The sequence below is a fragment of the Gymnoscopelus braueri genome, assembly GCF_963280865.1.
Source record: "Gymnoscopelus braueri genome assembly, contig: SCAFFOLD_79, whole genome shotgun sequence".
Taxonomy (NCBI): domain Eukaryota; kingdom Metazoa; phylum Chordata; class Actinopteri; order Myctophiformes; family Myctophidae; genus Gymnoscopelus; species Gymnoscopelus braueri.
In genome coordinates, this window is record NW_027660656.1 from 187501 (window position 1) to 201350 (window position 13850).

General features: G+C 47.0%; 1 protein-coding gene across 1 annotated transcript in view; it reads left to right on the plus strand.

Annotated features, from left to right (window-relative positions):
- clvs2 (clavesin 2) overlaps window positions 1-5788 on the plus strand; it is a gene marked incomplete at both ends in the record, with an annotated part of 12794 nt that extends 7006 nt beyond the window's left edge. The window contains one exon of the mRNA XM_080457710.1: window positions 5549-5788. Within this exon, the coding sequence (XP_080313836.1) occupies window positions 5549-5788 (240 nt within the window). The remainder of the gene's footprint in view (window positions 1-5548) is intronic.
- Window positions 5789-13850: the final 8062 nt, after the last annotated feature.

The window sequence follows — 13850 nt, forward strand, 5'->3', positions numbered from 1 at the left end:
GGAGTCGAGTGGAGGAGTCGAGTGGAGGAGGCGAGTGGAGGAGTCGAGTGGAGGAGGCGAGTGGAGGAGTCGAGTGGAGGAGTCGAGTGGAGTCGAGTGGAGGAGTCGAGTGGAGGAGTCGAGTGGAGGAGTCGAGTGGAGTCGAGTGGAGGAGTCGAGTGGAGGAGTCGAGTGGAGGAGTCGAGTGGAGGAGGCGAGTGGAGGAGGCGAGTGGAGGAGTCGAGTGGAGGAGTCGAGTGGAGGAGTCGAGTGGAGGAGTCGAGTGGAGTCGAGTGGAGGAGTCGAGTGGAGGAGTCGAGTGGAGGAGGCGAGTGGAGGAGTCGAGTGGAGGAGTCGAGTGGAGGAGTCGAGTGGAGTCGAGTGGAGGAGTCGAGTGGAGGAGTCGAGTGGAGGAGTCGAGTGGAGGAGTCGAGTGGAGGAGTCGAGTGGAGGAGTCGAGTGGAGGAGTCGAGTGGAGTCGAGTGGAGGAGTCGAGTGGAGGAGTCGAGTGGAGGAGTCGAGTGGAGGAGGCGAGTGGAGGAGTCGAGTGGAGGAGTCGAGTGGAGGAGTCGAGTGGAGGAGGCGAGTGGAGGAGGCGAGTGGAGGAGTCGAGTGGAGGAGTCGAGTGGAGTCGAGTGGAGGAGTCGAGTGGAGGAGGCGAGTGGAGGAGGCGAGTGGAGGAGTCGAGTGGAGGAGTCGAGTGGAGTCGAGTGGAGGAGTCGAGTGGAGGAGGCGAGTGGAGGAGTCGAGTGGAGTCGAGTGGAGGAGTCGAGTGGAGGAGTCGAGTGGAGGAGGCGAGTGGAGGAGTCGAGTGGAGGAGTCGAGTGGAGGAGTCGAGTGGAGGAGGCGAGTGGAGGAGGCGAGTGGAGGAGTCGAGTGGAGGAGTCGAGTGGAGGAGGCGAGTGGAGGAGGCGAGTGGAGGAGGCGAGTGGAGGAGTCGAGTGGAGGAGTCGAGTGGAGTCGAGTGGAGGAGTCGAGTGGAGGAGGCGAGTGGAGGAGGCGAGTGGAGGAGTCGAGTGGAGGAGTCGAGTGGAGTCGAGTGGAGGAGTCGAGTGGAGGAGGCGAGTGGAGGAGTCGAGTGGAGTCGAGTGGAGGAGTCGAGTGGAGGAGTCGAGTGGAGGAGGCGAGTGGAGGAGGCGAGTGGAGGAGGCGAGTGGAGGAGTCGAGTGGAGGAGGCGAGTGGAGGAGTCGAGTGGAGGAGTCGAGTGGAGGAGTCGAGTGGAGTCGAGTGGAGGAGTCGAGTGGAGGAGTCGAGTGGAGTCGAGTGGAGGAGTCGAGTGGAGGAGTCGAGTGGAGGAGTCGAGTGGAGGAGGCGAGTGGAGGAGTCGAGTGGAGGAGTCGAGTGGAGGAGTCGAGTGGAGGAGTCGAGTGGAGGAGGCGAGTGGAGGAGGCGAGTGGAGGAGTCGAGTGGAGGAGTCGAGTGGAGGAGGCGAGTGGAGGAGTCGAGTGGAGTCGAGTGGAGGAGTCGAGTGGAGGAGTCGAGTGGAGGAGGCGAGTGGAGGAGGCGAGTGGAGGAGTCGAGTGGAGGAGTCGAGTGGAGTCGAGTGGAGGAGTCGAGTGGAGGAGGCGAGTGGAGGAGGCGAGTGGAGGAGTCGAGTGGAGGAGTCGAGTGGAGTCGAGTGGAGGAGTCGAGTGGAGGAGGCGAGTGGAGGAGTCGAGTGGAGTCGAGTGGAGGAGTCGAGTGGAGGAGTCGAGTGGAGGAGTCGAGTGGAGGAGTCGAGTGGAGTCGAGTGGAGGAGTCGAGTGGAGGAGTCGAGTGGAGGAGTCGAGTGGAGTCGAGTGGAGGAGTCGAGTGGAGTCGAGTGGAGGAGGCGAGTGGAGGAGTCGAGTGGAGGAGTCGAGTGGAGGAGTCGAGTGGAGTCGAGTGGAGGAGTCGAGTGGAGGAGTCGAGTGGAGGAGGCGAGTGGAGGAGGCGAGTGGAGGAGGCGAGTGGAGGAGGCGAGTGGAGGAGGCGAGTGGAGGAGTCGAGTGGAGTCGAGTGGAGGAGTCGAGTGGAGGAGGCGAGTGGAGGAGGCGAGTGGAGGAGTCGAGTGGAGTCGAGTGGAGGAGTCGAGTGGAGGAGGCGAGTGGAGGAGGCGAGTGGAGGAGGCGAGTGGAGGAGGCGAGTGGAGGAGGCGAGTGGAGGAGTCGAGTGGAGTCGAGTGGAGGAGTCGAGTGGAGGAGTCGAGTGGAGGAGGCGAGTGGAGGAGTCGAGTGGAGGAGTCGAGTGGAGTCGAGTGGAGGAGTCGAGTGGAGGAGTCGAGTGGAGGAGGCGAGTGGAGGAGGCGAGTGGAGGAGTCGAGTGGAGGAGGCGAGTGGAGGAGTCGAGTGGAGGAGTCGAGTGGAGGAGTCGAGTGGAGGAGGCGAGTGGAGGAGTAGAGTGGAGGAGTCGAGTGGAGGAGGCGAGTGGAGGAGTCGAGTGGAGGAGTCGAGTGGAGGAGTCGAGTGGAGTCGAGTGGAGGAGTCGAGTGGAGGAGTCGAGTGGAGGAGTCGAGTGGAGGAGTCGAGTGGAGGAGTCGAGTGGAGGAGTCGAGTGGAGGAGGCGAGTGGAGGAGTCGAGTGGAGGAGTCGAGTGGAGGAGGCGAGTGGAGGAGTAGAGTGGAGGAGTCGAGTGGAGGAGGCGAGTGGAGGAGTCGAGTGGAGGAGTCGAGTGGAGGAGTCGAGTGGAGGAGTCGAGTGGAGGAGGCGAGTGGAGGAGTCGAGTGGAGGAGTCGAGTGGAGGAGGCGAGTGGAGGAGTAGAGTGGAGGAGTCGAGTGGAGGAGGCGAGTGGAGGAGTCGAGTGGAGGAGGCGAGTGGAGGAGGCGAGTGGAGGAGGCGAGTGGAGGAGGCGAGTGGAGGAGTCGAGTGGAGGAGTCGAGTGGAGGAGTCGAGTGGAGGAGTCGAGTGGAGGAGGCGAGTGGAGGAGTCGAGTGGAGGAGTCGAGTGGAGGAGTCGAGTGGAGGAGTCGAGTGGAGGAGTCGAGTGGAGTCGAGTGGAGGAGTCGAGTGGAGGAGTCGAGTGGAGGAGTCGAGTGGAGGAGTCGAGTGGAGGAGGCGAGTGGAGGAGTCGAGTGGAGGAGTCGAGTGGAGGAGTCGAGTGGAGGAGGCGAGTGGAGGAGTCGAGTGGAGGAGTCGAGTGGAGGAGTCGAGTGGAGGAGGCGAGTGGAGGAGTCGAGTGGAGTCGAGTGGAGGAGGCGAGTGGAGGAGTCGAGTGGAGGAGTCGAGTGGAGGAGTCGAGTGGAGGAGGCGAGTGGAGGAGTCGAGTGGAGGAGTCGAGTGGAGGAGTCGAGTGGAGGAGGCGAGTGGAGGAGGCGAGTGGAGGAGTCGAGTGGAGGAGTCGAGTGGAGGAGGCGAGTGGAGGAGGCGAGTGGAGGAGTCGAGTGGAGGAGTCGAGTGGAGGAGTCGAGTGGAGTCGAGTGGAGGAGTCGAGTGGAGGAGTCGAGTGGAGGAGTCGAGTGGAGGAGTCGAGTGGAGGAGGCGAGTGGAGTCGAGTGGAGGAGGCGAGTGGAGGAGGCGAGTGGAGGAGTCGAGTGGAGGAGGCGAGTGGAGTCGAGTGGAGGAGTCGAGTGGAGGAGGCGAGTGGAGGAGTCGAGTGGAGTCGAGTGGAGGAGTCGAGTGGAGGAGGCGAGTGGAGGAGTCGAGTGGAGGAGTCGAGTGGAGGAGTCGAGTGGAGGAGGCGAGTGGAGTCGAGTGGAGGAGGCGAGTGGAGTAGGCGAGTGGAGGAGTCGAGTGGAGGAGGCGAGTGGAGGAGTCGAGTGGAGGAGTCGAGTGGAGGAGGCGAGTGGAGGAGTCGAGTGGAGGAGGCGAGTGGAGGAGGCGAGTGGAGGAGTCGAGTGGAGGAGGCGAGTGGAGGAGGCGAGTGGAGGAGTCGAGTGGAGGAGGCGAGTGGAGGAGTCGAGTGGAGGAGTCGAGTGGAGGAGGCGAGTGGAGGAGTCGAGTGGAGGAGGCGAGTGGAGGAGGCGAGTGGAGGAGTCGAGTGGAGGAGTCGAGTGGAGGAGGCGAGTGGAGGAGTCGAGTGGAGGAGGCGAGTGGAGGAGGCGAGTGGAGGAGTCGAGTGGAGGAGGCGAGTGGAGGAGGCGAGTGGAGTCGAGTGGAGGAGGCGAGTGGAGGAGGCGAGTGGAGTCGAGTGGAGGAGTCGAGTGGAGGAGGCGAGTGGAGGAGTCGAGTGGAGGAGTCGAGTGGAGGAGGCGAGTGGAGTCGAGTGGAGGAGTCGAGTGGAGGAGGCGAGTGGAGTCGAGTGGAGGAGTCGAGTGGAGGAGGCGAGTGGAGGAGGCGAGTGGAGGAGTCGAGTGGAGGAGTCGAGTGGAGGAGTCGAGTGGAGGAGGCGAGTGGAGGAGTCGAGTGGAGGAGTCGAGTGGAGGAGGCGAGTGGAGGAGTCGAGTGGAGGAGTCGAGTGGAGGAGTCGAGTGGAGGAGTCGAGTGGAGGAGGCGAGTGGAGGAGTCGAGTGGAGGAGTCGAGTGGAGGAGTCGAGTGGAGGAGTCGAGTGGTGGAGTCGAGTGGAGGAGTCGAGTGGAGGAGTCGAGTGGAGGAGTCGAGTGGAGTCGAGTGGAGGAGTCGAGTGGAGGAGTCGAGTGGAGGAGTCTAGTGGAGGAGTCGAGTGGAGGAGTCGAGTGGAGGAGTCGAGTGGAGGAGTCGAGTGGAGGAGGCGAGTGGAGGAATCGAGTGGAGTCGAGTGGAGGAGTCGAGTGGAGGAGTCGAGTGGAGGAGTCGAGTGGAGGAGGCGAGTGGAGGAGTCGAGTGGAGGAGTCGAGTGGAGGAGGCGAGTGGAGGAGGCGAGTGGAGGAGTCGAGTGGAGGAGGCGAGTGGAGGAGGCGAGTGGAGGAGTCGAGTGGAGGAGGCGAGTCGGCTCTCTGAGTCTGCATAGAGCGAGTGTATATCCAGTGTAGGCTCGACCCTCTCCACATCTCCTCACGGAAGACTTCCGCATCACATGTACACGTTTTTTTTTTTTTTTTTTTTCTCTTCTCCCGTGACGTATACATGGTCCTAATCTACATGTGGCCACACACACACTGGTCCACACACACACACACACACACACACACACACACACACACACACACACACACACACACACTGTATACGTGACGTATACATGGTCCACACACACACACACACACACACACACACACACACACACACACACACACACACACACACACACTGGATACGTGACGTATACATGGTCCACACACACACACACACAACTGAAAAGACGCAACAAGCCACTGGCTTTATTGCGTTGTATGACGCATAATACAATTATATATTGTACACACTTCTTCTGTCTCAAAAGCTGAGTTAAATCTTCGTTAATCGTAAATTAAATCCTAAAGCTGAGTTAAAGCCTTCGTTAAATCTTCATTTAACTTGTCCTATGGGTTTGTAGATCGTCATTTAACCTGTGTGTGGGTTTGTAGATCTTCATTTAACCTGTGTGTGGGTTTGTAGATCTTCATGTAACCTGTGTGTGGGTTTGTAGATCTTCATTTAACCTGTCCTATGGTCTTGTAGATCTTCATTTAACCTGTCCTATGGTCTTGTAGATCTTCATTTGACCTGTCCTATGGTCTTGTAGATCTTCATTTAACCTGTCCTATGGTCTTGTAGATCTTCATGCACGGTAACAACCTGAACAGCCTCCATCAGCTCCTCCATCCAGAGATCCTTCCCTCAGAGCTGGGCGGTTCGATGCCTCCGTACGACATGGGAACCTGGGCCAGGACTCTGCTTGACCACGCCTACGATGAAGACCTGGACTACTGTCCAGAGTCCTCCTGCACTCTGTCTGTCCAAGACTTGGAGAAAGACCTGGACCCAGACATGTCCCCCAAGACCATGAAGAGGTAATGTACATGTAGTTGTAAAACACACAGCAGTGGACAGAGCCTATAGCTGGCATAATGTAACCTAACCCTAACTATTGATTGTGCCATTCACCCATTCACACACACATTCATACACTGATGGCGGAGGAAACCATGCAAGGCACCAACCTGCTCATCGGGAGCAATTAGGGGTTCAGCGTCTTGCTCAAGGACACTTCCACACTAACTCTGGGGGAGCGCCCCAGCCCGGGATAGAGTTCACTCTACCCGGCCACTCTACCCCTGAGCCACTGCCTTCCCATGTAGATTCAATGTTGTTATTTAACAGCCCCCTCAGTTAGGGGAGGGTAAGATGAGCCACTTTTCACTTAAGTTGTCCTGGAAGCAAGGCAAAATGAGATCTAAACATCTACCCTTATTTCAGGATGTCTTCTATCAATCGAAATTATGAGTAACTCATCTATGACAGTATCTATGACAAAGCGCCATAAAAATATGACTTCTAAAAAGTTTTGAAAAGTTTAAACTTGAACAAATAATGTATTCACTTATCAAAAATAATGTAATAACACATTTCCCTTGCAAATAGTCTTATTTATTTTGTTAACGGTTATGTAAACAATATAAAGCTACTTAAATAAAGTTTGTTATTCAGAACCTTTTAATATTTGCAATTGTTAATATAATAATATTGCAAACTTCTCTTAAATGAGATATTCATCCAAATTAAAGGTCATCCAGCATAATTTAAGTAGCAAAGAAATAATGTAAAATATGAATAGTGATTAATATTAGGATATTTGGCTCAATTACCCTGGGGGGCATTTGGTTCATTTTACCCCACAGCCACCATTTTAGACAAAATTGGCCAGAATAATTCTTCAGACAATTTCTTTGCTAAATTATTCACATGGTTTTATCCATTGTCAAATCACCAACATGTATGATATACATTTTTAGATCTGGTTGAATTAGCTTTGATACAACAGTCATTCTACCTGACGTGTAGAAATCTTACTTTGACTGGCAAAAAAACACTTTGTTGTGTAAAAGAATGTTTTATACTTTCCCCAGGTGCTTCCCAATTTCACAGCCAGGTGTAAATGATGGATATTTACTAGATTTAAGGTCACATCACATGACAACACAGTTTTCTAGATAAAGGGGGTTCAGTTTACCCACTGGCTCATCTTACCACCATCTTACCATCTTATTATATGGCAGGGAAGAAGAGGGTAAGATCACCTTTTACATTTTAAATGACTATGTCCAGAAAAAAGAGAATTCTATAATAAGTGTTAATTTATCTGGTCTAGTATTTGCTATATTGTCCTAATAAAAATATTCCAGCATGGATGTCAGGCTTTATAGTGACATTGATTAACACACATATTCACAGTAAACTTCACTGTGAATTCATATTAATATCTTGCTCAATACTGAGTATAGATTTGTACTGATTGACTCAAGTGTAGTATAACCTTGTAGTGTCCCACCCCCACAAAACGTGTTTGGTTTCCCCGAAGCGCAGCACATTGATGGACCTGTTTGCATGCCTGACTAGAGATGTTTTCAACCCAAATGAGCATCATGTGACACTAGGTTAATGAAGGCTCGTTAAGTACCTGTATGCCCATTTTTCTCTTCAATGACAATCAGCTGTAAACGTTTCTGTCTTTGGCGCTGACACACACACACACACACACACACACACACACACACACACACACACACACACACACACACACACACACACACACACACACACACACACACACACACACACACACACACACATAACTATTAACTATGTTATTAACTATGTTATTTATTTATGTATTTGTGTGCTGACTCCTAAACCCTCTGTATGAATAATGATTCATACTGTTGTGAGCTTGTAGATCGGTTATTTAAACCAAAGGCACAGTAGTTTTCTTTTAACCATTTAAGACCCTTATACTTTCTAGTACCACAAATAGTGAATTTAGCAGATGTACAAGCTCACAAGTGTTGTGAGAAAAGAAAAGAAAAAAGAGAGATTATTTTTCTGAAAATCTTTTAAATGTTTGAACGTGTTCACCTGGGACACGCCCCCAAAACATGGATGCCAGGTTGAAAGATCCGACCACATTTCTACTGAGTTATAAAGCGACAGCTCGTTAGAGAAGACACTAAATTACATTTAGTCTTTGATGCGATACCTCTTGTCAACCAGTAGGTGTCCTGCCAACCAAATGTCACACTTAAAATAACACTCAGGATTTTGCAGTCTAGGCATTGATGTAAACAGACTCACTACGATGTAAACATCAGACCATGTGTCCTTAATAAAGTTTGATTGATTGATTGATTAAACACACTCACTAGGATGTGAACAGACTCACTAGGATGTGAACAGACTCACTAGGATGTGAACAGACTCACTGGGATGTGAACAGACTCACTGGGATGTGAACAGACTCACTGGGATGTGAACAGACTCACTAGGATGTGAACAGACTCACTGGGATGTGAACAGACTCACTGGGATGTGAACAGACTCACTAGGATGTGAACAGACTCACTGGGATGTGAACAGACTCACTGGGATGTGAACAGACTCACTGGGATGTGAACAGACTCACTGGGATGTGAACAGACTCACTAGGATGTGAACAGACTCAATGGGATGTGAACAGACTCACTAGGATGTGAACAGACTCACTAGGATGTGAACAGACTCACTGGGATGTGAACAGACTCACTGGGATGTGAACAGACTCAATGGGATGTGAACAGACTCACTAGGATGTGAACAGACTCACTAGGATGTGAACAGACTCAATGGGATGTGAACAGACTCACTAGGATGTGAACAGACTCACTGGGATGTGAACAGACTCACTGGGATGTGAACAGACTCACTAGGATGTGAACAGACTCACTAGGATGTGAACAGACTCACTGGGATGTGAACAGACTCACTAGGATGTGAACAGACTCACTAGGATGTGAACAGACTCACTAGGATGTGAACAGACTCACTGGGATGTGAACAGACTCAATGGGATGTGAACAGACTCACTAGGATGTGAACAGACTCACTGGGATGTGAACAGACTCAATGGGATGTGAACAGACTCACTAGGATGTGAACAGACTCACTCGGCGTCAAGCCTTCCTCAGCGTGTTAAGAAAGGCAGGCAGGCAGTGAAATAAAGTCTCTATAACCTCAAAGTGAACTATTATCATCATTAGTATTATTAACAATACAATATATATTATTATATCAATAAATAAAGTCTGTATAACCTCAAAGTGAACTATTATCATCATTAGTATTATTAACAATACAATATATATTATTATATCAATAAATAAAGTCTGTATAACCTCAAAGTGAACTACTATCATCATTAGTATTATTAACAATATATTATAGTATTATTAACAATATATTATAATATCAAACTGAGATATTCATACACTGAGTTTAAACTCCTTTCTTTTCAGCAGCTGTTAAAACTGTATCATGTTGTACATTATTTATTATTGTTGTTTTTTATGATCACAGCATTATTTATGATATTATTATTGTGTTTTATGATCACAGCATTATTTATATTATTATTGTTTTTTATGATCACAGCATTATTTATATTATTATTGTTTTGTATTATCACAGCATTATTCATGTCACTATTAAGATGATAAGTATTGTTTTAAGCTCTAAACACCAAACATTTTAAAACCTTTTACACAATGATCAACATCTGTATCTTTTAATTGTCTACAAATCATTTTGGGATTAAACACGGTTTATTGATCAATATGCTGGAAATAACCGCTTACAGAACATGTTGATAATGTTTATATAAGAAGCTACAGTAATTTGTGGTGGTTATGCATATCTTATGGATTTTATACTGCACTAAAACTCACCAGAAAACACTTAAAACATTCATGATAACCACTGGTTCCCATGGTAACGTAATACAACATGAACATGCTTATGGAATATTAACATTATGACTGCTGTTCACACTCATCATTTCAGCCAAAGCCACTTTTTTGATTGTAAAAAGTATTATTTCTTTGATTGTAAAAAGTATTATTTCTTTGATTGTAAAAGAAAGTATTATTTCTTTGATTGTACAAAAATATTATTTCTTTGATTATAAAAGAAAATATTATTTCTTTGATTGTACAAAAATATTATTTCTTTGATTATAAAAGAAAATATTATTTATTTGATTGTAAATTGTATTGTATTATTTATAATTGTATTGTATTATTTTTAGACTTCTACTTTTACATTCAGCGATTTTTGGAATTTAGACTTGTTTTTGTTTTTCACTCTTTGATTGTATATTTCTAGTTGGGGTTAGGGTTAGGTTTGATTGTATATTTCTAGTTGAAGGGCTGAAGAGTTTGTGAAAGAATGAGGAATTATTAAAAGTAGCAAAAGTCTGTTGTTGCCTCATTTATACTGTCTTATGAAAATAGTTGATCTACAAACTCACAATGTGTCGCATCAGCACGTCATGAGCTTGTAGATCAGCTATCTTTGGCACACAATGCCATCATAGGACATAGACACACGTTCTTAAACTTTTGAGACAGCGCCACTACTCGAGGTCCGTCAGAACGATGAACTGCAGCTGCCACTGCATTCCCTATGAGAGGAATATGAGAGTTAGCCTACTTTTAAAATGATCCTACTCTAACTGGAGACGATATTCATTTAAATAAAAATATGTTTCCAAAGGTATGGAGTGTCTTTGTCAACATATCTTCTTGTTTTCTTAATAGTTGATGTGTTTCACATTTAATTTGTTTAATTTGTATAATCAAACAATATCAAGCGAAAAGGAAAAATCGGCGGGTCCTTCTTCTCTCCAGTCCATCCCATCCATAGAGGTATAATAATATTATATATGGGATCGTTACAATATAACCATCCCATCGCGCAGTGCACCTCTCCAAATGGAACCGTCGTCCTAAAACACCCTCGCCCTGGGTCTAATCCAGTGTTTATATCTAAGTGTTTATATCTATGTGTTTATATCTATGTGTTTATATCTATGTGTTTAAATCTATGTGTTTAAATCTATGTGTTTATATCTATGTGTTTAAATCTATGTGTTTAAATCTATGTGTTTATATCTATGTGTTTAAATCTATGTGTTTATATCTATGTGTTTATATCTATGTGTTTATATCTATGTGTTTATATCTATGTGTTTAAATCTATGTGTTTATATCTATGTGTTTAAATCTATGTGTTTAAATCTATGTGTTTATATCTATGTGTTTAAATCTATGTGTTTATATCTATGTGTTTAAATCTATGTGTTTATATCTATGTGTTTAAATCTATGTGTTTATATCTATGTGTTTATATCTATGTGTTTATATCTATGTGTTTATATCTATGTGTTTAAATCTATGTGTTTATATCTATGTGTTTAAATCTATGTGTTTATATCTATGTGTTTATATCTATGTGTTTATATCTATGTGTTTAAATCTATGTGTTTATATCTATGTGTTTATATCTATGTGTTTATATCTATGTGTTTATATCTATGTGTTTATATCTATGTGTTTATATCTATGTGTTTAAATCTATGTGTTTATATCTATGTGTTTATATCTATGTGTTTTGTGTGACTCTCACTCTCAAAGGGTGAGACTTGGCAGCTCAGTAATAACTAGACGGGTCGCAATTCTGGGAAATTGCAAAGTGTGGTTGCGTCGACGCCGGTCGCGGGTCGCCGCCGCCGGGACTTGAGGAATATGCTTGGAGGAATACCGTCGGAGGCCGCTTGACGTGCCATTCGAATTTGGTGCTGATTGGATCCTTTGTTCGTGATACATGGCGTTTTGATTTGAAGAAATAGGCCCCTCCCACTAAAATAAATAAGCCCCTCCCACAAATATAGCGGGCCAATGACATCGTCATGTCACTCCTGAGATCACCTGCTTTTCAATTTGAGAGGAGTGATCCCCCCAAAAACCATGTTTTTGCATCAAACGGTTACGTTTTGCGCAGTTGTGGCGCCCCCTATGGGTCAAAGTGGAAATACTTTTGGGGATTCGTGGAGTAAACCACCCTCGACATGTGATTCAAATTTGGGATCGATTGGACGTATCGTTCGTGATTTTTGGCATTTTTGGTAAAACGGGCCCCTTCCGCTAACTTTGGAAGCCATTTACGGACGAACGGTATGGACTATCAAAATCTGTTTCGGTCCAGATTATTGCATGGGTCCAGAGATCATGTGTACCGATTTTTGTTAAATTTGGACAAAATATATGGGAGGAGGAGCTAAAAGTGTGTTTTGAAGAAAATTCAAAATGGCGGAAAATCTATCCTGACGCAAATGGGCGTGGCCTATATGGGGAGATGCGTCATGACCCAAGAAATCTAGGGGAAAATAAATTTTGATTTTACGACCTACGGTTCAAGAGTTATAGGCCAAAACGTAAAGGGGGCTGTTATAGCGCCACCATGTGGCCGATTAGTGTAATTATTTTATCAATAATTTCGGACTAAATTAGGAACCTCCCCTCCAAATCTGGTAACTCTAGCTCTTACGGTTTCTGAGAAAAAAATACTTGAATTAGGGCTGTTAGGGCAACCACACTAATTAGTTAGAAACACGCAGGGGTGCAATGCTCACTGGACGGCCTTGCACGCCGTGCCCGAACCTATTTGACCAGGAGCACACACAGGCACACGCATTTAAAACTACTTTAAATTCGCACCTCGACAAAGTTTTCAAAGGCTCCCGACTCACACCTAGCGAATTAACATAGGAATAAGCCTAGATGCATATGAATTGTCCATTGTGTGACTTGCAGTGTAGGTGTTCAGCAACGTGCGCGTCACGTCATTGAAATAGAGTGCAAGAACATACCAAACTATAAAAAGTGCTCCTCGGAGCACAGGTCTCCGCCAGGTCAGGTAGGCTATTGTGGCCTCCTGGTGGCGCTATAATAGGCCAATGTGAAAAGGGTGCCAGGCCCATTTGTTCTTAGGCCTTGCACGACAATTGGACCCTGACTGCATTCATGATTTGAGGCATTTTGTTAAAAACACTTGTTTTGCTAAATTAGACCTGCTGGTGGCGCTATAACAGGCCAATGTTAAAGGGGTGGCATTTGTTCCTCAACATAGTGTGAATGTGCGTGCAAAGTTTGACCGCAATCGGACAGTGCGTTCATGATTTGCGGAATTTTGTTCAAAACAAGCCAATAATGCAAACTTTAGATGTCAATCTTAGCCAATCAGGATAGCATATGAAAAATCAAACACATCCGTCTTGATCACATGACTATAGAGATCATGTGTACCGATTTGCGTGAAATTTGGATACAATTGGAAGGAGTAGCATAAAATAATGTGTTTTACATAAGTCGACCTCCTGGTGGCGCTATAAAAAGCAGATGTGAAAAATGCAGCGCAATGGTTTTTTGTTGACCTCTAGGGAGTGTGCATACAAAGTTTTACACAGATTGGTGCAGTTATAGGTAAAAACACGAATCGGCCTATTATAGCGCCACCATGAGGGCACCATGCGCTATAAAAGGGCCATGAGAAATATTTGGGGCAGAGGTTCTGAATTGGCATCCAGGGAGTGTGTGTGCACAGTTTCGCTGCGACCGGGCCAACGGTGCCTGAGATTAGCTGCTCACAGACAGATGGACGGACAGACACACGGACACACGGACGGACGGACAGGGTGAAAAACATACTCTCTCGCCATGCCTTTTGGCCTGGCGGAGAAAATGAGCATTGCTTGCCTGTAAACACGGAAAGCTCAGTAAACACGTTTTATGTTGAAGGTCAGTTTTGACGCCTTATTTTGAAACCCAGCTGAACCGGATATCCGGTGCTGTGTTGACGCACTTCAACGTAAACAACAGAGGCAGCGTTGCCATGTCCGCTTATTATAAGCGATTTGGGGTTGTTGCTTTCTGTAGATATTGTAATGATATAATTTGGGCTTTTATTTATTTATATATTTTTTTTAAATGTCATTAAATCTAAATCATAGTTTGAGTCCGTTGTGAGCTTGTAGATCTGCTATTTTCAAATA